The 25,032-nt window shown below is 33.6% G+C and overlaps 1 protein-coding gene across 2 annotated transcripts in view; it reads right to left on the bottom strand.

The window, feature by feature from the left end:
- The window catches only part of GNAT3 (G protein subunit alpha transducin 3), a 61,831-nt gene continuing 40,226 nt past the window's right edge, over window positions 3,428-25,032 (bottom strand). For both annotated transcript variants that reach the window (XM_021063492.1, XM_021063493.1), the window contains exons 4-8: window positions 19,507-19,664; window positions 15,217-15,345; window positions 4,846-4,975; window positions 4,501-4,654; window positions 3,428-3,697 (exon numbers count right to left, since the gene is read on the bottom strand). In XM_021063492.1, coding sequence (XP_020919151.1) covers window positions 3,507-3,697; window positions 4,501-4,654; window positions 4,846-4,975; window positions 15,217-15,345; window positions 19,507-19,664 — 762 coding nt within the window. In that variant the 3' untranslated portion in view covers window positions 3,428-3,506. The remainder of the gene's footprint in view (window positions 3,698-4,500; window positions 4,655-4,845; window positions 4,976-15,216; window positions 15,346-19,506; window positions 19,665-25,032) is intronic.

The raw sequence follows: 25,032 nt of genomic DNA, 5'->3' as shown, positions 1-25,032 counted from the left end.
AAATATCTGTAGAACAGACAAATTAGGAGCTGTTTCAGTAGCTGTCACACACAAGTTTGATTAAAATAGTGCATATTATGATTATCAGAAAATTATCATGTACTCCTGAGCTGGAAGCACAAAATGAAATATGATTCTTAACAGGATTTTATTATCTGTTGCATTAATGTTATTGATAATCTAAATTTGTTATGTTGGAACATTTGAGTAATGATGTAAGTGTGCCCCCAAGTGGAAGTAGACTAGTTTCTGAAAATGTAGAAAAGGCCTAAATGGAAAGAGGGCCTTAGCTAGTTAACATTCTCCAGTGAATCCTAACTGCATCCAAGGCAGAGGGTTCTCGCTCCTATTTTTAAAGTTATTCTAATTTAGAGGATTCAAAATTCCTACTATAGCTTTTACAAGTATTTTATTCTTAATAGATGCTACATGTTAACCAACACTTCTACCTCTGATTCTGAAGTGGTGTAACACTGTAAAACACATAAAGCAACATAAAACATTTTTTCCCTCATATACTTTTTGTAATATATATTTGATTAAGTCAAATAATATATATTTGATTGAGTCAAGCCTGAATGATTATCTGCCAGTATTTTTAAATACATTTTAAATTTAAACGGGATATTGGATAAAATAAGAAAATGTGTATTTACGACAGACCCGTGGCCTGAAAAAGTAGTTTGCTCATTTGTGTGACATAACATGAAAAACTGTTATTTGTTTATAAATTTTGTTAATCAGTAGGATATTGTATATTTATAATCCATAGAATTTGAAACCTCTTTTCCACAGAGTTCTTTGCTAAGTTGCCGCCTTTTATATTTGGACGCAAAGTCATGACCCAATTAATACTCTTCATTTAACTCTCAAGTCACTAGTCCAAAGGTGGAAACACTTATCTATTGATCAGTTCACGCTTCTGGAAAAACTCTACAAGGACTAGTTGCTAGGGACCCCATTAGATGTGAGCCGCACCAGATTTCTGAAGTAGTGCAGTGTGTCTACAATTGGACAAATCCTAGCAATGAATGTGTTGAGGGTATTAAAAATATAAGGCATGAAGGATTATGGAACATTCTGAGTCAGGAAGAGAAGTCTCAAATAATAGGACATAACAGTATCATCACATTTGAACTTTGAATGACAAAGGCTGCTTCCTTGAGATACCATAGAAGCAAAACCGTTAACTCGAGTTAAAAGGTTGAATTTTCAACTGAAACAGGTGTTTTGATCCTAACCAACTTTAATGTTGCTGGTCTAGGAGTGAGTTTTTTCTATCTGAAGGATATCTCCCCTTATTTCCCATTTTGTGACTTCCTTTAATTAGTCCAAAATGCTGTGTATCCGTTCCAAACTTTTTAATTAAAAACATGTAAGAACTTTAGAAATTGACTCAATTTTAAGGAGCATAGTAAAGAAATCATGGAAACATTTATTTTTTATTTCCTCTACTAAATATTTCTTCATTAAAATTCATTCTTTAGCAGCTCTTTTTGAGTGAAGAAAAGTTTTAAAAATTTCAATTATATGATTGGAAGGAATTTAAGTTTTCTCTAATAATCCAAATGGACCTTTATGTTTGGTTTGGTCATTGAACATGTTTTGTAAAGTTCTCAGAGAATAAGATTTCATAAATAAATATTGATGCCTGTCAAGCTTTTGCAAAAATGGAAGTGATTTACGAATTTTTAAAAGATGAACCATTTCTGACTCTACTCTTTCTACCTATGTTATCTAAAAGAGAAACCTAAAGATAAGTCACAGTCAAAATCTAAACTATAATAGTAATAATATTTCAAAAAACGCTATTCTTTAGGACATTCTTTTCACACTGATAGAGAAAACAGATTAAGGTAGAGTAGGAAAACAAAAAGACAAAGCAATGGGTGAAATGAGAACATTTGTAATCTTTATTTAAAATCTCAAAGCACTGAATATCTCCTAGCAAAATGTTGCATTGCTATCATATAGATAATGGTTTTTAGCCAAAAAAATTTATTGAATGCCTGAACTAAATGTTTTCTCATTTATTTTTTGTCCTTGGTATCTTAGGCTTCGTAATAATTTCTACTTTGCAAAGGAATTTCAAATTAATTTTCCTTATTATAACATTTTTTGACCACATCTGTTGATAACTCCTTTGTATTTTTGAAAATAAAACCAGAAACACTCTAGTCAGGGATACTTGGTGAATAGTGATCATTCTTGTTTTTAGAATGGAAATGTGTTACGGAACAATGAAGTAGAGACAGGGCTGCCTAAATCCACCTGAGCTACAGATTGGCAAATTGTTCACTTTACGTTCCATTCAGCTCATCCAATTATACTAACTTAATTGGCTTTTTCAGAGTTGTAAATTGTATCTACTGACCTATCATCCTGACCAATATATTGCTTTCTACAGGCGTGGAGAGTAAACAATGTCAGACATGTTTTAAAAGTATAGGTTGTATATGGTGACACTTTACAAAACAAAAAAGTAATCCTTCTTGTTCAGAAATAATATTTTGTGTGTAATACATCAAATTAACTTTTAAAATATCAGCTTTGACTGCTAGCACAACGTGTAACATTTAAAAGGGACTATCCACTAATATCAAGAAGCTCAATGTTTCTCTTTTTAAAAATCTCTTTACATACTCCTACTTCCTACTGCTTATTCACAAAACCAAAACACACTATTGCTAAGACATTTAATTGTTTTTTACAATTGTTTTAGATTTATTGTCCCCAAACATCAGTTGTAACAATGTTGCTGCTCTGGAGTGGAATGTGGGAAATGAGAATTCCGTTGAGGACTATTGTTCAGCCTGAGCAGCCTTACACTGTTCTTGACCATACCTGGTACCATGTTTTCAATCAGATTGATGCAAAAAATGTTCAATTGAAATCCCCAATTCTAAAGGCAAATTGAGCATTGATTTTTTTTCCTAAGGAAAAGTAGCAATAAAATTGCATGTATTTCTTTTGCATATATACTTTCCATCAACTGGTACACATATAGTGTGTATTTCATGTGCAGCTGGCTGAATAAGAGTAATTGATTAATAAAATACCATACATATTCAGCTATGAGTAGTTTCTACAGTACAGGCACAGCTATAATAGCAAAAATGAATAGCTCCCAAAATATGGCCAGTGGAAATTAGATGGGATACCTTGCCTTTTTTTCAATTGTGCTATACTTAAAAATAGGCCACAAGGCAGAATTTACTTGAAGCACCTTCAGTGTCATTGATCTGTACTGTTACAGCATAACAAAATGTATCTGTTTTTATACCTGAAAGCATCAAACACACCCCCATCCTCAATGTCTCAAAGAAATTGAAACTTATCCACATAGAGGTGACAATACATTAAAAGTTTTGCATGAAAAAAAATTGCCTGATAAAACTAGTTATATTTCTAGATAAGTTAATACCTATTAAAACTAAACACATCACACAGCACCTTTAATATCTTGAAAAGTATACATGAGCAAGAGTAGAATTAAAAAGGATTGATTAGAAAAGCCCACAGTCTTTTAGATTCTCTTTGATTATTATGTCTGTAACTGCATCAAACACGAACTTGACATTCTGAGTATCTGTAGCACAGGTCATGTGGGAATAAATTTCCTTATCTTCTTTTTTTAAATTCAGGTCTAGAAACTGGTTCTTGATGTAGTTTCCTGCATCTTCAAATGTATTTGGACCTTGTTAAAAAAATTAAAGAAGTAAACATTAATTGCATTTAAAAAACATAAAATTATGAATATCAGTGAGATTTAGGATTTTACTTTGTGTGCTATTTAATGTACTCAGTATTGAAACAATCAAAAGAGCAATACCTTTTCCATCAGGGATTTACACATTTACTTTGTGCTGAGAACTATGCTTATCCCCCTGAGGACTTCGGGTGGCTAAAGTGGAAGCTCTGCACCAAAAAAGCCCTAGAAATACTACCCTGTGTACACAGCAAAGTAGGTGGGTCATAAAGCTTACACATGTATCAAAGACTATGCAGAAAAATGTCTGTGTGGGTGTGAGCATGTGTGTTAATAAGAACTAAAAGAAGAATAGAAATTACAGATGAGTGGACTACCCAATGACATGGTATTTGAGATGAACTTGAGGGATAGCTAGAAGAGAGAAGAATGCTGTAAATGGAAGCCAAAAAGTGTGAGGAACAGACTGTATGATTTCAGCTGTATGGCATTCTGGGAAGGGCAAAACTACAGGATCAAATGGTAGTTCAATTTTTACTTTTCTAAGGAAGCGTCATACTATTGTACCAATTTACATTCCCACCAACAGTGTAGGAGAGTTTGCTTTTCTCCACACTGAGAGGGTTTCCTTTTTATTGTAAGATTTTTTTTTTTCCCATTTAGATCATACATGTGACTCAAAAAGTATGCTAAGCCTTAACCTCATAAATATTACACATCAAGATCCAGATGGAAAAATGTATCTCTACACAAGCCTTTACTGCTATGGAATTGAAGGAAAAGAATCTTACCAGTATATTCTGGAAAGCAGATACTAAGATGCACCTTGGTTACTTTTTCTTGAAAGAGATCTTTTTTATTGAGAAACAGGACAATGGAGGTGGTTGCAAAGTACTTGTGATTGCAGATACTGTTGAACAGGTGAAGGCTTTCATGCATTCTGTTCTGTTAGGTACAAAAGATGAAAATGTGTAGGATTTTTAATTGCAAGATACTGATGTTGGTCATTATGAACAAAGACCTAGAAGTAACATCTGTCTTTGGAAGACCATTAATAAGTTGGGAAATGGGGTAGTAACATTGGGAAACACAAGTGCTTACTTTTTACCTTGACTTTGTTTTCCTTTTAAACTTACCACTTCTTCATCTTCCACCAGGACCATGTCATAAGCACTGAGTGAGGCACAAAATATAATGCATGTAACGCCTTCAAAGCAATGAATCCATTTCTTTCTCTCAGATCTCTGCCCACCTACATCGAACATTCTTTAAAAATGTAAAAATAACAGAATAATGAATCTTGCAAATATCTTCAAATTTACATTAAGATGAACATATGTTATTATAAATAAATGCTCTCATGTTAAAAAAATAGTCTTATAATTTTTAATGGTTATAAAGTAAGACTTTTTGGCCAATTTGCAGCTCAAGGACTACAGAAAAAGAGAACACATTTATTTTTTGGTATTCATGCAGATTAGAGTAAAATAATCTACATACTGACTTTGAGCAACTGTCAAATTTGCAGCAGTTTAGAATTTCAGTAAGATATCTTTTGGCCTTAGGGATTTTGATATATATAGTCTTAAAGTAACATAGCCCACAAGAAGATTGGAAGCTACTAGAGTTTTGATGCTATGATTTTTGCCTGTTCTCTTAGCTTTCCCACATTTATTTATTCATTCATCGATTTATTCAAAAAATTACCATTTGTGTTCTATATACTAGACACTGTGCTTCGCCTACTGACACAAATATGAAAAGGCATGGTCACTATCTTAAAAGAATTTGCTGTCTTGTAGAGAGAAAAATATGTCACTATAATGTAATATTCTAATATATAAAGTAAAATATGAGATAAGAGGAAGATTAAAGTCAACCTGAGGGATTATGAAACTTAGAGGAGATGTTTGAAAATTTGGCCCGCCCTCTGTTTTTGTATTTTGGTGAGAAGCATCAATGTGTACAGAGCAACTCAATAAAGAAACTAGGAATTATTTTTAGTACCTTCCTTTCCATTATATTCCATATAGTACACATGGAAAATGCAGTTTCTAATTCGTTCACTTCTTTGAAACTCTTCTCTTGTACAAGCCACCATCATTTCTCAACAGGGCCGCTACTAAAGTGTTTCATCTGGTCTCCCTGGTTTTTGTTTTGTTTTGTTTGCTTTTTAGGGCTGCACCCTTGGCTTATAGAAGTTCCCAGGCTAGGGGTTGAATCCAAGTTGTAGCTGCCAGTCTATGATACAGACATATCAATGCCAGATCTGAGCTGCATCTGAGACCTTCACCACAGCTCATGGCAATGCCAGATCCTTAACCCACTGAGTGAGGCCAGGGATGGCACCTGCATTCTCATGGATACTAGTCAGGTTTCTTTCAACTGCACCACCATAGGGAAATTCTGTGGTCTCCGCTTTTAATAAGAAGATCTAAAATTAAACTCTGCTAGCACTCTAAATTTCACATTAAGGTAAATCTTTTGATACCACTTTCCTGCTTATAACCTTTCAAAGGCTTCTTTTCCCCTTAGCATCAATCACAAACTTGTTATGATGATCCCCTGAGGCTTTAGCTATCTTGGTTCATTCTTACCTTTCCAAACTTAGTTCATACCATGCTTCTTTTTAATGCAATCCATTCACAAGACTATTTATTTAGTTATTTTAATATAAACCTAACTTTTTCCTATCTAAGGACTTTGGCTTAGTCCATCTCCTTTCCATGTGACACAATTCTTTTTTTTCTTACACAAGACTGCTTCTTTCTCAATTTTCACATCTCCTAGCCTCCTTGAGCATCTATGAAAACTGTTAACTCTCTTGCATCACCCATTTACTTTCTATTGCATCAATTTATTTCCTTTATAGTAATTGTCACTATCAATAATTAAGTGGCTCATTTTTCCACACGTTCGATAGCCATCATCTCCTTAATAGAACAGTGGCCTACTGAGAGCAGGGACCTTACCTATGTTAGTGATGTCTATATTCTCCATCCTAGGCACTCTGCCTGACATGTAATAGATAGGCAACAAATATTTGCTAAACAATTGAACAGATTCCAAGTTAATGGAATGGAGGGAGGATTCTTACATAAAGTGTACATACAAGTAACATGGCACGTTTGGAGTAAATAGTTATGTTTTGGGGATTATGAAGATTAAGGTAAAACATTGAGATATATGGCCTGATAATTACTCATTTATTCAGCAAATATTTATTGAGCACTTATTATATTCCAGGTACCATAGATTCAGACTTGAGAATCTTTTAATGTGGTGATAGTGGTGTGGCTCTAATCATTCTGTATATGTATGAATAAATTTAGGTTATCAGTATAAGTGTGTTGTAATTTGAAATGAAGTGATCAGAAGCTGCAGAAGATGATAGTTGTATAAGAAGAATGTTCCAGGGAGAGGCAACAAGAGGAGCAGCAAGAGCAAAGTATTTGAGCAGGCAAGAAGAAGCCTGAGGTGTTAGGCCAGAAATAGATTTACTGTGTCTTTTCTATTACTTGAGAACATAAGATTTTCTATTATAGTCAATTGGGGGTATATGGGAGATTTAGGAGTAGGGAATTAACATTTGCTTGTTTGTTTATATTATGTTAGTCACTTTGATCTGAGTCCAGAAGATAGATTTGATGATGAGGAAGAGCTAGAGGCAAAAAAAAAAGTTATGGGGCTTTCATAATAGTTTAACCCCAAGATATTAAGTACTAGAAAGCATCCAAGCTGTACAAAGATTTCAAAGGTAATAACTATATTGGTATATTTAAATTTCAAATAGCTGACTTACTGAAGATAATCTAAAGTTCAATATATTACACTTCTTCAGTATTTTACATTTTATGTATTAACCAAGTTGGGAACATATATATAGAACTAAAATTCCCTGTATATATGCACCAATGCAAAATCATTCCATTTAATAGTAGATTGAAAGAGAACTTGTTCATAAGGTTTAGGAGTTCAATAGTTACGTGGTTTGGAAATTTAAATTGAGTGGGTTTTTCGTTTGTTTGTTTTTGTCATTTGAGGGCTGCACCCGCCACATATGGAGGGTCCCAGGCTAGGGGTCTAATGAGAGCTGTTGCCACTGGCCTACACCAGAGCCACAGTAACAGCAGATCTGAGTCACGTCTGCGACTTAGACCGCAGCTCACAGCAATGCCGGATCCTTAACACACTGAGCAAGGCCAGGGATCAAACCCGCAACCTCATGGTTCCTAGTTGGATTCATTTCCCCTGTGACATGAACTCCTAAATTCAGTGTTAATAAAGACTATTATAAGTGCTGCTAATTATCAAACCCTCTGAAGTTTCAGTCTTAAAATATAAATGGAGGAAGAAGACAGATTTTGACTTTAGGTTGTGACATGTAAAAATGAAAAAACAAATTTAATTTTTAAAATTCAGTAAATATTCTAATGAAGCAAAGATAATAAATAAGTATTCAGATTTTTAAACTTTTGGTCAATAATTATTTAAACTCTGCCGTAAACTTATAAAATAGATACAATTATTATTCCCATTTTTCAGATGAGCCCTTAAAGCAATTTGCCCCAGGCTTATTAACTCAACTAATATTTGTTGAGGCTGCATGTACCAAATACCATGGTAGACTCATTGAATGAAAATTGTTATGCTTTGTTGTGGAGCTCATTAAGTACAAGTCTGCTTACTTAGACTAGAGGTCTCCAACAAGTACACACTGTCAACTGTTAGCTATCAAATGCTCCAAGCAGATTGGAATTATTTTTGTTGTGGAGTCTTCTTTCCCAGGTTAGACAGGAGCTCTATGTGTTGCAAAATTTTAAAACTCTCCCCTTCCCAAGGGTTTTGTTCCATTCTTTTAATGGACCATCTAGCTATCTTCTGACATTGATTATTCAGCTTCTTTGCAGCCTATTGATATTAACACCTCTGTATGAGAGGCAGCTTTCTCCTCTTAAGTCAAATACCTACAATTAGTAAGGCATATAACTTATGTAATATGATTTTGAACCCATTGTTTCTTGCAACAAATCTTGCAGCCCCCAGTAAAATGTTTTAATACGCTTAGTTTTTGCCCAAGGAAGAGAGGACAATGATTACTCAGTCTTAAGGTTTTATTCATGTTGATAAAATGGCTTCTGAAAGTCTTACTCAAATCGCATGCTAGTAATCCTCCCATTTGATGACTCACTGGATAAATACTATTTTTTTCCTATGCAGATTGACATTAGCAACATAGGTCCAGAAAGCGTTGAACTAAGCTGTTTACTATTATTGAGCTGAAATGCTCATTAGCAAATCAGACCCATGGCTGGAGTTTTGCTTTTATGTTGATTCTACTGAATGTTACATTAGCTTTAAGAACAGTTATATTTTGTTTTGCTCCTATTGTAATATTTATTTTTTACACATCCCTTTTCACATAAGCTCTACTTCTAAATTTTTTAAAGTGATGATTTACTTTAGAGTTGTAGGGCACTACAACCTATTGAAACAATTTTGATATTCCCAAAGTGGAGCACTGAAGAAATATAAATATACATTCCATCATAACTATTCTGAGAAAAAATAGAAATCAGAGGAAAACCTGTATACTTGGAGTCTGAGTACCTGGATAGGTCACATCTACAGGGACAATTAAGAGCATGGCTATATGACACAGTTTAATACTCTTAATTCTATAAATAGTTAAGGTAACCAGAGCTTTAATGATATTAAATGGAAACTGCAGTTCTCATTTTGGAAAGGCTTTTTGTTTTATGTATGTATTTATGTATGTATTTAATAGACACATGTTTCCTTAAGTCAGATATTTAAGGAATTTTAAATATTAAGGTAAAAAATGTTTAAGTGTCTGAAGTGAATGATGTAATTAGATATTCATAGGGCAGCTTTTAAGCAACAACTGAATATCAATTATTTGTTAAACTGCCTGTGGTATTAATACAGGGCAAGCCATCAGAGTTTTATGGCTTTATGTTAAACAGTTGAGTAAACAATTGAGTTTTATAGTTCATTTTAAACAGTTGGGAGAGCTATTGAGTTTTATTGATTTATATTTAACAGTTGGCTAAATATTTGAACACACGAGATTATTCACATGTTATATCAGAATAGACCATTATGAAATAATAAGCCCTTTGTTATACTTGCAAAGTCATCGCTTAGTCTAGGATAGCTGAAAATTAATATTGCTACTACCACTTATTTGTGTGATGTCTTTGTTCATCCTATAGACATGTTACTCTCTTGGAAAAATAAAAATTTCTGGCATCATTATATATTTGGCCACAGAAAAATAAGATAATCTGAGTAGAAATTTATTTTAAATTATTCTCTTGAATGAGATTTGTTCAGAATATTTGACTATGCCAGAATTAGTATAATGTTTTTAAATTTTACTTTTTAACTGGCATATAGTTGATATACAAAATTACCTTATTCAGGTGTACATCATAGTGATTTGACATTTAATATACATTATAAATTGATCACCACAATAAGTATAGCTATAAAGTCTTAAGATGGGTACATACATCAGGGTCAACAGTTGGATCTATGTTACCCCTACACAACCATAACAAAACGGCCCAGCCAAGTCTTTCCCTGGTGTTCAGTTCTGAAAGTAGATTAGGGCAAATAGTTGCACATACAAAGGATATGCACAGAAGCCATTCTAAATTCCTTAATTGCTTGTGATTAAAAAAAGAAGAAGAAGAATCAGAAGGATTTATGACCAAAAGGGAGCCTGTGTCTCTAATTGTTAATACCATTATATATTTTCTACTAATTGTGTTTTTGTAACTTAAACTGCCCACTAGATAATTCTGTGATTATTGAATAATATGATTCTTAAAGTCATTAAACTAATTCTATCATGAGAATAAATTAGATATCATCTTATAGTTTTGGTAACTTTAACCATGAACATACCTGAAACAAATATATAGTGACACTTGGATTATTGCTCTATGGCATCTAATAGAGAATAACAAAGCTAAGTTGAAATATAGCTGCTGGACAACCAGACTCACTGCTAAGTTGATTCATACCTTCACAGGAATGAATACAATATGAATTATTCAACTTCAAATTCAAAACAATTATAATTTATTTCACATCATATATCCACTAAACACTGTTGAAAACAGTTATGTTACACTTGTAAAATCTGAAGCCCTACATTGTAATAGCCACTGATGTCTTTTCTCTAGCTTTCATATGGTTTTATGTCCTTTCAGTTATGTTTTTTAATCATAGAGCAGTTAGGGAGAAATGACTTCTCTATCACTGATACATCCTTATACAAGTTCTTTGTCCAAGGAATGATTTTATAACAATAACAGAGCTCACATTTGCATTACATTTTCCATGTGAAAGGGCTTTAAGACCTGTAAAGATAGTTAAGTTTACTAGTTTGACAGTCGGAGTTTTGGTTTGATAAGAACTCTAAGGTAATTTCCATTAAATCAGGTAATACATGAAGATGATACTATACATTGACAGAGAGAATTTTTTCATTTTGGTGTTCCTGTTTAAAATTCTACAGTTCTTTAATTTAATATGTAAATTAAGCCTTTAGTTTTAAATACTCTTAGGATGATTTATACTATGTGAATACAAATCAATGGTAATGTAAGTACCTGAGCACTTACTGCAATCAAGGTGGAAGTTAAAATATTTTTATACTCCCTATTTTGAAATACCATGAAATTTTATATTGCGAAAGTCTGTGCAGTTTTGGATAATCCTATTTAGCACCTCAAAAAAGTGATTTAACTATGAGAATTTATTAAGGGATTAATCACTTGCTGTGATTAAACTTAAAAATGTATTTAAATGATTTAAAATAGTTCCTTAAAAGTATATACATCTGAGTATTTAATTTTTTACAGTAAAATCTAAGTATTTTCAAATTTTCATTGTTTAAACATTTGTTTTTGGAGTAATTCCCTGCATTCTCTTTCTCATAGACAAGGCCTTTGATACCATATACTCTTGAGCCAGAGAGAAAGAAAAACCTATTAAGAAAACAAAGGAGCTCAAAACCTGTTTCAATGGAAACAGGTAGAAGGAAAGAGGTAGTAGTTGCAAAATGATAGGTCAAAATAGGTCTTAACTCAGCTTCACAATCCAATTTGCAAACATCTGACATTTTAGCACTGATACTATAATAGAGAATTAGCAAGACCTTCCTCATTTCTTCATGAAGGTAGGCAATATACAAAAGTAGAATAGATCTATATATACAACTTAAAAAGTAGAAAGTACATATTACTTAAAATGCTATATATAATGACAAACATAACCAGAGAATCACAAAACAACAGGAAAATGATGATGCACCAATGGGAGTCTAGCATTCTCATGCAAATGAGATATTCTACCAAAAATTAATTTAAAAAAATTTTATGAATATTGATATTACTTAGCTCTGAGTGAACTAGATGTTTCAGGAAATGAGCATGATTTTCTGAGGTATTGTGTGTCCACTGGTAATTGTCACGTGCCCTTGTTTGAGAAGCACAGTCTTAAGAAGTACTTCAGAGCCTTGACAACTGAAATATATCTTCCCAACAGGCTGTCATTTTTATCTCCGCTTCCCTCTTCTCTCTGAAGGGAATCATGCATAACCAACAACACTGGAAGTAGCATTCACTCTACAGAAAAAGGATGGTTTTCATACCAATGTACCTTATATCCCATCAATGATAAGCAGTAGGAAATAGGATTTTTGAAGTTAGAAAGACATGCCTTCCAATCACAGTTCTAGCACTACTGTGTATGATCTTAGGAGGAATATTTAATCTTGTTTTCAGCCTGCATTTATTGACTATTTTCCTTCATAAGGACAGAAATGCCCATCCACCATGTTACAGTAAGGGTGTAAAGATAGTATCATACATGCATGGCATAGTACATTTCTTCAGCCCACTAGAACTGACTGTGTGCCTACTGTGGGCTAGCCACTGTGATAGTCACAGGAGATAGAGTTGTTAGCAGACATGGCCCCTGACCTTCTGGATCTCAGAGCATATGAGACAGAAACAGAAACAAAAAGAATGGAATGATTAAAAAAAAAAAGACAATTTCATATATTGGTAAGTTTAAATACAGGAAAAATCTTGTAATATTATCAATCTTGTAACATTACACTGGCATGGCCAGGAAGAGCTGTTTAATGTGTATTTCTTCCCAACTCTACATTCAGTGACATCATATTGGTAGGTTGAGATGGGCTATTGTTGAGATGTTTACACCCAGGAAATTCTCAAAGGCTGAAAATCAGACTGCTCCCCAACTACTGTCCCTGAAAACCTGTTGTTATGTTTACCTGAACTCTGCAGGGATGTTCAGGGGTGGTTAATAGATAGGATGGTCAAGACTCTGTGAGAAGACAACATTTGATTTGTAAACTTCATGATAAGAAGTGCCCAATCCTTGCAGAGATCCAAGGTCTGAGATTTTAGGCAAAGAGAACAGCAAGTACTAAGTCTCTAAGGCTTACTTAAAATGTTCAAGGAAAAGATATTTTTAAAAATAATTCATGGTAGTGACTATTTCCAACAAGATACTAAATGGGTTGATGTTGTATAAAATTACCAGGGTTGGGAGCTTCTGGGTGTTCAATATATGCTATTAAGTTTCAAAATTGGCTTATGATCCAGATAGTCTGGGATCCAGAAAATTCCATTAGCCTTGTAAAATAAGCTAACAAGTTATAACTCTGCTAGGACTTGAGTTCAACTAATCTTTACAACAACTTCCTTAGCAAGTGAAGAAAAGTTTGCTTTATTCCTCAACAACTGTTGGTAATTAATGGAGAACCTAGGATTGGAGCCTTGGTAGGATGAGCCGAAAGACCTACACTCAGCTTCTAGTCTGTGTTTCACTGAGAAATTTGGAGAGGAGAAAGGAAAGTATGCCAAAAGTGCTTCAACAGGCTTAGGAGGGCCAAAAGGGAGGAGAAATTGGACTTAGACTCTCAAAGGAAAACCCTGAAAACTGGAGCAAAGATCAAGAGTCTGGAGAAAGTAGTTGCCAGAGGGGAACTGTAGCATACTAATGACAAGCCAGAAGACAAGCTTTGCTTACATTTGCCAAGAGGAATGTTGATACCAATCTTTGTACTCCCTCTATCCTGGCTTGATCTTGGGTAATTTTTCAGAAAATTAACTATTTTTGTGGGCCTGAATTTTATAAATTTTGAAGGCCTTTTTTCCATATTAACTTGCACATATCCTGGCCATCTAGGTAATAACTATCCTAATTATATATTGTATGCCAACCATTTTAATACTTCATGAAACTTAAACATTGATCCCACTGAAACAATTTTTCCTCAGAAATGGATACAAGTACTTCGAAGCAAACTGTAAAATATTTTGTTCAAGTTCTGTGAAAAATGTCCTTGGTAATTTGATAGGAATTGCACTGAATCTGTAGATTGCTTTAGGTAGTATAGTCATTTTGATAATACTAACTCTTCCAATCCATGAGCATGTTATATCTTTCTATCTATCTGTGTCATCTTTGATTTCTTTCATCAGTGGCTTGTAGTTTTCAGAGTATAGGTCTTTTGTTTCTTTAGGTAGGTTTACTCCTAGGTATTTTATTCTTTTGGATGCGATTGTAAACGGGATTGCTTCCCTAATTTCCTTTTCTGCTTTTTCATTATTAGTATATAGAAACGCTGTTGATTTCTGTGTATTGATTTTGTATCCTGCAACTTTGCCAAGTAATTCATGCTATTTTTGTCCATATTTTCTATGTTTTAAAAATATTCCTATTATTGTATACATCAATGACTTACATTTTTATTGACTTTTAAAAGTTACTAAAAGGTACATCTAAAACATTGTTTCAATGTTTAATATTCCATCTCATCCACAATCCATAGGGAGAGGTCCTTAAGGGATATTTTCTAACACTTTGGTATGGATTTATATTCCTTGCTATAGTAAATGAGTAATTTAGTAATAAAATTTCTTGAAAAGTCTTGATAATATAACAATGAAAATAGTGGGCTCATCTTTATACCAAACTGTACTTATAAAATAAGCCTTGTTATTCCAGTAAATAGCACCATATTCAAATAGTTCTCGTATCAATTATTTACATTTTTCAAATTAAGGAAACAATAAGAATATTTCAAGCAAATGGGAGTAGGAAGATAAAGGAAATGGGATCCCTGGCACCTGTTGCTTAATGTTATTTAAATAAACTGACTTTTTTTTTCAAAGTAAGTTATCAGTTTCAAGTAAGAGGAAAATACAGTGTAGCTCCCACCTGCTTAAAGACAGAGGTATTTTCCTTGGAGGGAAGGATGAGGTTCAGGATGAGGGTTGGCATGTAGAGCTATAGGAGGGCCATCAAAGACAGTGGTAATGAAAGTGAGTAAGGACTCACCGCATTTGACCATGGGTTAGAGCTCTTCTCCATGAAGAAATATTGAGGCTGATACATATTTCTGTTGATATTCTGTTAAAAAATACATTTGATCATACCTGAAATGCAAGTCTTTAAATGAGAACTGGGTTTCAATGATTCCAGTTGTTTTCACTCGAGAATGTAGAACATCTTGCTCATTTGGGACATATCCAGGAGCTGCTATTCTGTCCAAATCATTTAGGTAGCTAATAAAACAACAACAACAACAAAAATAGCTAGTATATATATATTTTTTTAACTTTACATTTTAAGATACCAGAATTCAATACAAATGAGTATTTTGTATAGAGTTCATTAAAATGATTAAACTCCAGACTGGTGATCTTCAAACTCTGCTCCTCTGAATTCCAAGAGCTTGGTGGCTGGGACATTGCAGAGCACTGAGTGTGACACACAGCTGACCTGTGGAGTTTGTTTAAAGGTGGCTGGGTGAATACTGCCTTATCTTGTACTTTATGAAGCTGATGTGATGGATTCATTGGTGTCTATGTAGACATTTGAGAGGAGAACTCTCCTTGTAGGACTGAGATCATCCCCCAAAATGCTATGTTGTAATCATGGTCAGTCAAAGAGTCTCAAAATGCTGTACTTTGTATTTAGACGCTTTGAGTTATAAGAGAGTGATTGGTTTCAGTATAATGCGAACGTTAGTGTATTGTTTCTCCTGGATGTTCTAACTTAGGAATCAGAACCATTTTAATTAAGTACTAGTTATCTCAGTTGTTGATTCATGCTGAATCTTTGAATTTCATGTTGAACCTTTGTTGATTCATGCTGGAACAAATTTGTGAAATTGCTGACTCACTCCTTGGGACAGAGACCTGAACTTAAACACTGTAGCCTCTCCTACTTCCTCTTCTCTTCCATCAGTGCATCACTCTATCCTTCATTTTTACACAGAGGCCACATTTAAAAACCTCCTGTTACCAGGTGAAATACTGTCCTCTTTCTGCCTGTAGGATCTAGGTGTGGTAAGAGGCAGGAGTGAGACTGATTAAGCTGTGTGCTCTATAAGAGTCTATTAGATTAGAGGAAATAAACTGCTCTTAGCTTTATCTGACAAACCAGATCATATCTTTTGACTAAAACAGTGTTTTATTGCTTTTTTTAAAAACACTTTAAAACAACTTGTTCTATACTTTTGATATGAAGGCTCTAGAAGCTTAGTTATATAACTATTTCTATAAAAAAATTTTAAATAAAGATAGCAATAACCTGGTAATGTTTTTGTGACAAAATTGGACATTATACTGAACCAAGTTTAAACATATGATCTAAATAGAAAGATCATAATGAGCATGCGGCAATCTAGTCAGAATTTGAGAGGTATAATCTACCTGAATATTAGATATTATTCAAAAGTTGAAATTGTCAGGGACTAAGCTGAAGAGCTGTCTTTCTGGGCACCTTGAACAATGCCTTAAAAACCAATGCTATTTTATTTTTTAAAATAAATTGAACAACAATTAGATACTTTATTCTTAGAGGATCTTTCTGCTTTTAAGGTGAAATGAACTAAACGTTGTAAAATGCCCCAAAGAACTTTTGGCCAAGGACAAAGAGACAATCACACTTTAGAAACATGTACATGTAGAACGTGAAAATTTATCACCATGTTTTATTCTAATAAAGTTTAATTTAAAAAAGATGAATCATGATAATTATATCAGAAGAAAGTATTGGGAGATTTTTCTAGTTTATCCATTTTCTCCTTTGAAGCAAAGTCCTTGATGAATTTCCTTTTAACTCAGGCTGTATATCTGGTAGTATACTATTGGTCAACTGGTTCATGCAGGAGTAAAAATAAAAACATACTTGCTATGATAGAGATTAAAATCATTTAAATGACAGCTAAATGAATGCTTTGGTAAAGACACATTTTAATGTAACTTTATTTGCATGTATAAATGACTTCAAGCAAAGCAGAAGCATTACCAGAGTGACAAATTTGCATTTAAAATGCTCATTTTAATAAACAAATATAGAATTTGGGTGCTAAAACTTTTAAACCAAACCAGAGGCCCTAAATATCTATAGCTCAAATCACTGAAAAAATATCTTATTCTTTGACTAGTCATGTAAAAATAGTATTTTTCCTGGTGAAGTCTATGTTAAATCTTAAAGCATATGGAATTTAAATTGCACACTTGACAGTGCCACTCAACAAACCATGACATGACGTATTAAAATCTTTTCGACTGCCATGATGATGCTTTTCTTTCAGTTTGCTGGTACTGATTGGCAGGAAGGTGTTATGTTGCCAACAAAAACCTTGCCTGATTAGGACTCACCTCTTTGTTGGCCTCAACTTAAAATATATCTAGGTTTGAGAGAATAACAAATATCTTACTTTCACACACAGCAAAAAATGGATAGATGGAAAGAAGGGAAGAAAGAAGTAAAGAAAAGAGAGTAGGGAGGTGGTGAGAAAGAGAGAGGCTGGAAAAGAAAGACCACTGCCCTATATAATGTATATGAAATAAACTCGATGTGGTATCAATCTGATATTTAGATTTAAAATGTAAATGTAATGAAGTATTTTTTAAAAACACTATTTTTGGAAGAAAGCAGTGGCCTTCTCTGTAAGGATCCCTAAGGGCAAAAAAGTTAACATTTACATTTTTTGATTTTATATGAAAACTTTCTTAGACATGGAGGAAATCAACTTTCCTGTTGTTATTCTACTACACTATACAAATCTATCTGGGTACTTAAAAACAATTATATTACTGGCAACATTCAAAAAATGGATGCAAATAGATACTCTATAGATGTGTTTAACTTGAAAAACAGACAAATGTTTTTAATATGAATCTATAATGTGACAGATATTCCCAGTGTAAAATATATGTATCAAAACAAAGGTAAAAGCTAAAACTAAAGATAAAAAATTCCAGGAACCACAACAAAATGCCATCGTATTTGCCCATTTGGGGTATACAACATGTAAAAGTTTTTGCTATCAAAAAGCAAAGAATTTGGTAAACATAATTATAATTATAAATATATTTCTTACATTATTTTGAGGGAAAATTGTGTTTATTCAATAATGAGTATTTAAAAATAAATGCATTAATTACAGATCTTAATGTATCCTTCTTTTCCTCCCTCCCCAGAATTTTGCTAAGTAACATTTTATGAGAGTATTTCACAATTCAGTTTCTGATGAATTGTGACTGCTTTTGTCGATGATTCATATAGAAAGCAATATTTTCTATAGTACAAAGTAGTATTAAAATGGGACTAAGCACTAGGACACTTAGAAAAAGAGTTATTCAAGTTTATATTATCAAAGGATGATATCCATTCTTTGCTTCATCTGAGAGAAAAGAACAGGACTTTCCTCTAAAGACAATATGTTCATTGGATTTTGGAATTTAAAACGAACATGACTGCATAATCATAGAAAACTGTTGTTAAATTTTTCTAGAATTTATGTGATTTTTCTCTCCATAATTCTTCTACTCATCATGATTAAAAATTTGAAGTTTTATTGTTCTGTCCTCAAATAATCTTTCATTTGTTTAACTTTACTTTTTTTTTTTAAGTACTGCTGGTATGTTCTATTGGGAGTCCACCAGAAGAACTGTACTTAAACTCTTTTACACATTCATATGCATGGACATAAATATAAATAGGTAATTAAATTATATTTACATATATGTGAACACATGCTTGCCGGCATGTAACCATGGGCTAAGTTAAGAATCACTTACTAAAATGGAAATTTAAAGTCATTTTGATAGGGAAATTATAAATATTGTTACAATTTCCCAATTCTCTTGTGGCTAAAATTGCTAACTGGTTGTGATTAGCTGTGAAATTAAATAATACTTTTTGAGGCTCAAAAAGAATCCCACAATATACAAATGTTTTTCAAATCAATACAGTACTTCCTTCTAAAATTATGTATCATGTGCCTCAAACCAATTGAGTTAAAGCATGTGTCATTAATAAGATTATTTTAGAAGATGATTTCAGTAACTTGGATAGAAATGAAGTGAATAGCCCAAAACCTCAGTGTGCCTGCCACCAGTTGTCTTCATGCTGAGCGTGGTGCATAATAATTCACTCTTTCTAATGGGGAGAAAATATTTACAGCATATATATCTTAGACAAATATTTTCAAAATTAGTTATTTAAAGTGCTCCTCTAGTTATGTTTTTTACATCTTGTTTATATCATCTTTATCTTTCTAATTTCTCTTCATTTACTTTTTATTTTAGGATAATAAAATTTAAAGCCATAGACTTCTGTCATTTGTGATTACAAATGGAGATCATAGAGAGTTATAGGTCTTAAATGTAAACGTTTCAACTATTGTTCTGTCAAATGTATTCACTTACTAAGCTGCTGAGTCATTGAGTTGATATTCAGATGCCCTTTCAAAGCAGGCCTGAATTCCTGGATCTCTCCACAGTCGTTTTATTACCTCAGCCAACTCAGGCGTCAATCTACCATCTTCCAGGGTATTTGCCATCACATGAAGTTGGCGTTGGTCTTCCTGTAACATTTTTTATGTGAGAAGGATAAAAATGTGTTGTTATTTGGAATAGCACATTATCTGTATTAAAAAACAAAATAGAAGATTTCAGTTTGATGACATCTTATTTCAGTAATAATTTCATTGAACATCTATCAGTATATCTTTAGGTTTATGGAACCTAAGTTACTTATAATGACAGACTGATGTCCAGAAAAGTTCTAAGTTGCAGAGACTGTGAAATAGTATATGGAAAAGTTAGGATTTTTTTTTTTTGGTAGATATTACTAACTTCAGAACATAATATCAAAAAGGACAACAGTGTTGGAGTTCCCATCATGGCTCATTGGTTAACGAATCTGACTAGGAACCATGACATTGAGGGTTAGATCCCTGGCCTTGCTAAGTAGGTTAAGGAACTGGCGTAGCCTTGAGCTGTGGTGTAGGTCGCAGAGGCAGCTTGGATCCCACGTGGCTGTGGCTGTGGCTGTGGCTGTGGCTGTGGCTGTGGTGTGGCCTGCGGCTACAGCTCTGATTAGACTCCTAGCCTGGGAACCTCCACATGCCTCGGGAGTGGCCCTAGAAAAGACAAAAAAAAAAAAGGATAGCAATGTTTTGTTGCAAGTCCTTTGAGCTTGCAGAAGAACAAAATGCTGTTGTCAAAGAGTAATGAATCTGATCTAATCATGCACATTGTCTTCCTTTTCTTGACCATGGCCAGATAATTTACAGGCAATAAAAATACTAAATAAGAATTAGAGTAAAATGGGAATTAAAACCCAATACACTTAAAATTATAGTTTAAAAATATTTTTTAAAAACAATTCCTATGGCAGCTCAGTGTGCTGTGAACCCTATTAGTATCCATGAGGGTGCGGGTTCGACTTCTCTCAGTCAGTTAAGGATCCAGAATTGCTGTGAGCTGTGGTGTAGGTCACAGGCTCGACTCAGATCAGACATTATTGATTGAAGCCCTAGCCTGGGAACTTCCATATGCCACTGTGTGGCCCTAAAAAGAAAAACAAAAGAAAAAAAATAGATAGTATTATTTACCAACACATACCTCTTTGTAATCATAAAAATTAGCAACAGCAAATATTTTGATCTATACAGTTTTTGAACATCTGTAGGTGTTGTCATTGGCATGCCTTAAGGGCAAATCAATAGGGCAGAGGTGAGACTTCATTAAGAAATAAGAGAAAAGACAAAAGAAATGAAGGAAGGAAAAAAGGAAAGGAAAAGCAAACCTCCTGTTTACTTTAATAGGATATTGGGAGGTGACAAGGGCAGAAGGAAATAAATGTTTGAATAATGTAGTCCACAGTTTATTCAAACTAATAATCAAAATTGGTTTTATGATAATTTTTTTGATTAAGAATTTGGGTTTCAGAATAATTAAATAACTAACCATTATACTAGACAAGGCAAGAAGACAACTGGGCTCAAATGCTGGTTGTAAGACTCCAGAACTCATACTCTTTATTGCTCAGACTCTTCTTAGTACATATTACTATAACAACTCACATGGCACTTAGGATGTAGAGTATCTCACACAATCCTTAAAACAATAGTCACCTAGACACTCTATTTCCTCTATTTTACAAATTAGGAATCTAAAGGTTGAAGGTAAATTTGCCAAATCAATAAAGACAACAGCATCAGAAGAAAGGTCAAACCCAACTATATTTTTCTTCAAAGTTAAGTATGACCAGTGACATATGTCCAATAGGAACATGATGCTTTTCTGATTCATTGTTATTTTAAATAGATGAGATTGTGTCAGATCTTTTTTTTTTTTTTAGGCCAACAAGCACATGAAAAAATGCTCAACATCACTCATTATTAGATAAATGCAAATCAAAACTACCATGAGATACCACCTCACACCAGTAAGAATGACCATCCTCAATAAGTCCACAAATAACAAATGCTGGAGAGGGTGTGGAGAAAAGGGAACCTTCCTGCACTGTTGGTGGGAATGTAAACTTATAGAACCACTATGGAGAATAGTATGGAGGTACCTTAGAAAATTATACATAGAACTACCATATGATCCATCAATCCAACTCTTGGGTATATATCCAGACAAAACTTTCCTTAAAAAGACACATGCACTTGCATGTTCATTGCAGCACTATTCACAATAGCCAACACGTGGAAACAACCCAAATGTCCATTGACAGATGATTGGATTAGGAAGATGTAATATACATACACAATGGAATACTACTTGGCCATAAAAAAGAACAAAATAATGCCATTTGCAGCATCATGGATGGAACTAGAGACTCTCATCCTGAGTGAAGTAAGTCAGAAAGAGAAAGACAAATACCATATGATATCACTTATATCTGGAATCTAATATAAGGCACAAATGACCCTTTCCACAGAAAAGAAAATCATGGGCTTGGAGAATAGACTTGTGGTTACCAAGGGAGATAGGGAGGGAGTGGGATGGATGGGGTGCTTGGGATAAATAGATGCAGATTATTGCCTTTGGAATGCATTGGCAATGAGATCCTGCTGTGTAGCATCAGGAACTATGTCTGGTCACATATGATGGAGCATGATAATTTGAGAAAAAAGAAGGGGTACAGGTATGTGTAACTGGGTTGCTATGCTGTACAGTAGAAAATTGACAAAACACTGTAAACCAGCTATAACAGAAAAAAAAAGTCATTATATAAAAAAAAATAGAGACTTATTTCACCATTTCACTAAAAATATGCTCTTTGCATGAAAACTAATGGTACCCCTCTCATTGTTAAAGAGATGTTCTGGTACGACTGAGAACCTTATATTATCTTTCTTCACAATCAGATTATATCAGCAAACCAAACTGATCAGATGAACATTAGGCCTCAATTTGAACTGGCCCAAGTCAAAGGCTTTGACCTCATTTTGTTGCATCAGCACAGGGTAAACTTTAAAATCCTTCTCCTTAATTAGATTTGGATGTGAGATAAAATTGGTGAAATATGATCCAGTCACTTTGGCTGGCATCATCCTACATGTTTCTTTCTACATTAGAGTGTTGTTTAGGGCAAATGATGAAAGGAAACAATTTTGTCCCTAAAGGGAAAAATTTGTAAACCAAGCTATTACATACTCTTTTTAATCCTTTAAATATTTACCATTTTAAAGTTATACTTTATGTGTAGAGATATCATGAATATTGTCTAACCTTGAATTAAATGTTATAAATATTTAAATGTTATAAAGATCTTTTTGATTATCACTTACTAGTATCTCCCCCAAGTTTGGTTTTTGTCTTTCGAGATCTTTTATATTTTAGTGCATTGCATACATAGGAAAAGTTGATGATGTTGAATTTCAAACCAGGCTGCACATTGTAAACATGCCAAGCTCTTTAAAAATATATTAATACCAGGACTCCACCCCCACCAACCTATTAAAATGAATCTGAATCTCTGGGTAGTAGGGTCTACAAAAGTATTTTTTAAAATCTCATAAGTGACTCAAATGTGCAGCTTGAGTTGAGAATCCCTGGCAACATACTGTTTATTTTCAAACCATAAATGACATTTTATTGCACATAGGGAATTCAATTCTTGAAGTTCTTTTAAGGTTATCAAAGGGCTAATGTTAATTTAAAGAGTCAAAATTTATGTATTTAAGGGAATTGGGCCCACCAATCAAAGCAGAAGTTTTGAAATATATCATACCAAAATTAACAGCTATTATGGAAAGTCATCTTCTGCATAACAACCAAATTGATTGAACAGTGACATTCTATTGTTAAAGTATGCTTATATTTAAAAAAATAGTCCAGTAATTTCCCATCAAACTAAAAATAAAACCCTAATTCCCTGCTGTGGCTCACAAGGCTCTATGTTATTACCCATGTCTTTATAATTTTATTTTCTGCTTCTATCCACCCCACCTCCAACTTTTGTTTCTCTTTCCTCAAGATACACTGAACTCCTCAACGTTCCTTGAATTCAGCAGGCCCCCATTTCAGAGCATTTGAGAATAGTTGATCTATCCATGTCTTTTCCTCAGCTCATTTCCTACTTCATTCAAGTCTCTTCCCAAACACTTCCTCCTCAAGGATGCCTTCCCTAACACCCTTTCTTTCATTCTTTGATCACTCTCTAACTCTTTAATCTCCTTGACTTTTCATCATAGCACTTGCTACTCCCTATATATCGCATAGTTCTTTTTTCTGTTAGACTGTAAGCATATGAAGGCATAGATTTTATTTTGTTCATTTGTATATCTGTAAAACCAAGAACAGAACCTAACACATAGTACATGTCCCTGAAATACTGTTGAATGAATGAATCAATAAAATGAACATGGCGAATTATCTCAGACCTCATGTTCTAGAGAAACTTGAAAGTATGTCCAATGTTTTTCTAGAAATTTCAAATAATTCCAAGGAGGGTTTGAATGGCATCCTAAAGAAATCATATTTTCCTATGATATTTTTGGAAAAGCTTGGGAATTATATTGGTTCTAGAATGGCTCACTCTCTTAAGATTGGATAGTTCTAGAATTATGCTACATAGAAAGCAAAAACAAATATTTCCTCAAGTTACTCAGACTTCCTTCATGAATATTAGGGACCTCAGATGATCCTAGAACTTAGGACTCACTCTGAATCCTAGAATCATATTTCCAAAGGGAAAAAACATATCAAAGGAGTGAAAGGCTAACATAGCCTAGCAATTTGCAGAAATGCCAGGTTTCAAGTGCCAAGTTTTATTAACGATGGGCTTTTCAGAGCCTTTGATTTCAAGTTTTGTTTAAGTTGTTACAGCACATATGTATCCCAAACATACTTGATTATAGAACTTTCATCATAGAACATCTTGAGGGAATCAGTGTTCTTTAATTCAAAACGTAGGATTCACTTTACAGGGTGCTATGTCAAAGATGGTCACAATAACACTCTAAGTGTCTGATTAAAGTGTTTTAATTTTTAGCATTCTTTTATGTTGGTCTAGTGTTTCAAACACTCTAAAATAGTATATAGTAATATTCAGAGAGAATAAGTAAGTGGCTTTATTATTTCTCCCTCTCGTTGGTTCAACTTTACCCTCTTTAAAAGTTACGTACTCATGAAATTAGTTTATCAAATATTAAACGAAAACATTTAGGAACAACACCCTATTAGCTGCATTCCCCTTTAACTCAGATTCTCTCTCTCATTCTCCTCAATTATAGTTCTTTAAACCCTGTTCTCGTTTCTCCCCATTTCTGAACACACTTAGCTGGACTCCGCAATCACAACTCTTCTGAAACATCTCCCATGATCTCTACATTGTTAAATCCATTAAATTATTCTACTTTCTTGACCTCTTAAGACTTTTCAACTTAGAACACCTCCCTTTGGGGCACTTCTCTTAAATTCTGTGATTCCGTA

This window comes from Sus scrofa, chromosome 9 (genome assembly GCF_000003025.6).
Source record: "Sus scrofa isolate TJ Tabasco breed Duroc chromosome 9, Sscrofa11.1, whole genome shotgun sequence".
Classification (NCBI taxonomy): Eukaryota; Metazoa; Chordata; class Mammalia; order Artiodactyla; family Suidae; genus Sus; species Sus scrofa.
The sequence above is the reverse complement of the archived record's forward strand: the minus strand, read 5'-3'. Positions and strand labels throughout refer to the sequence as shown.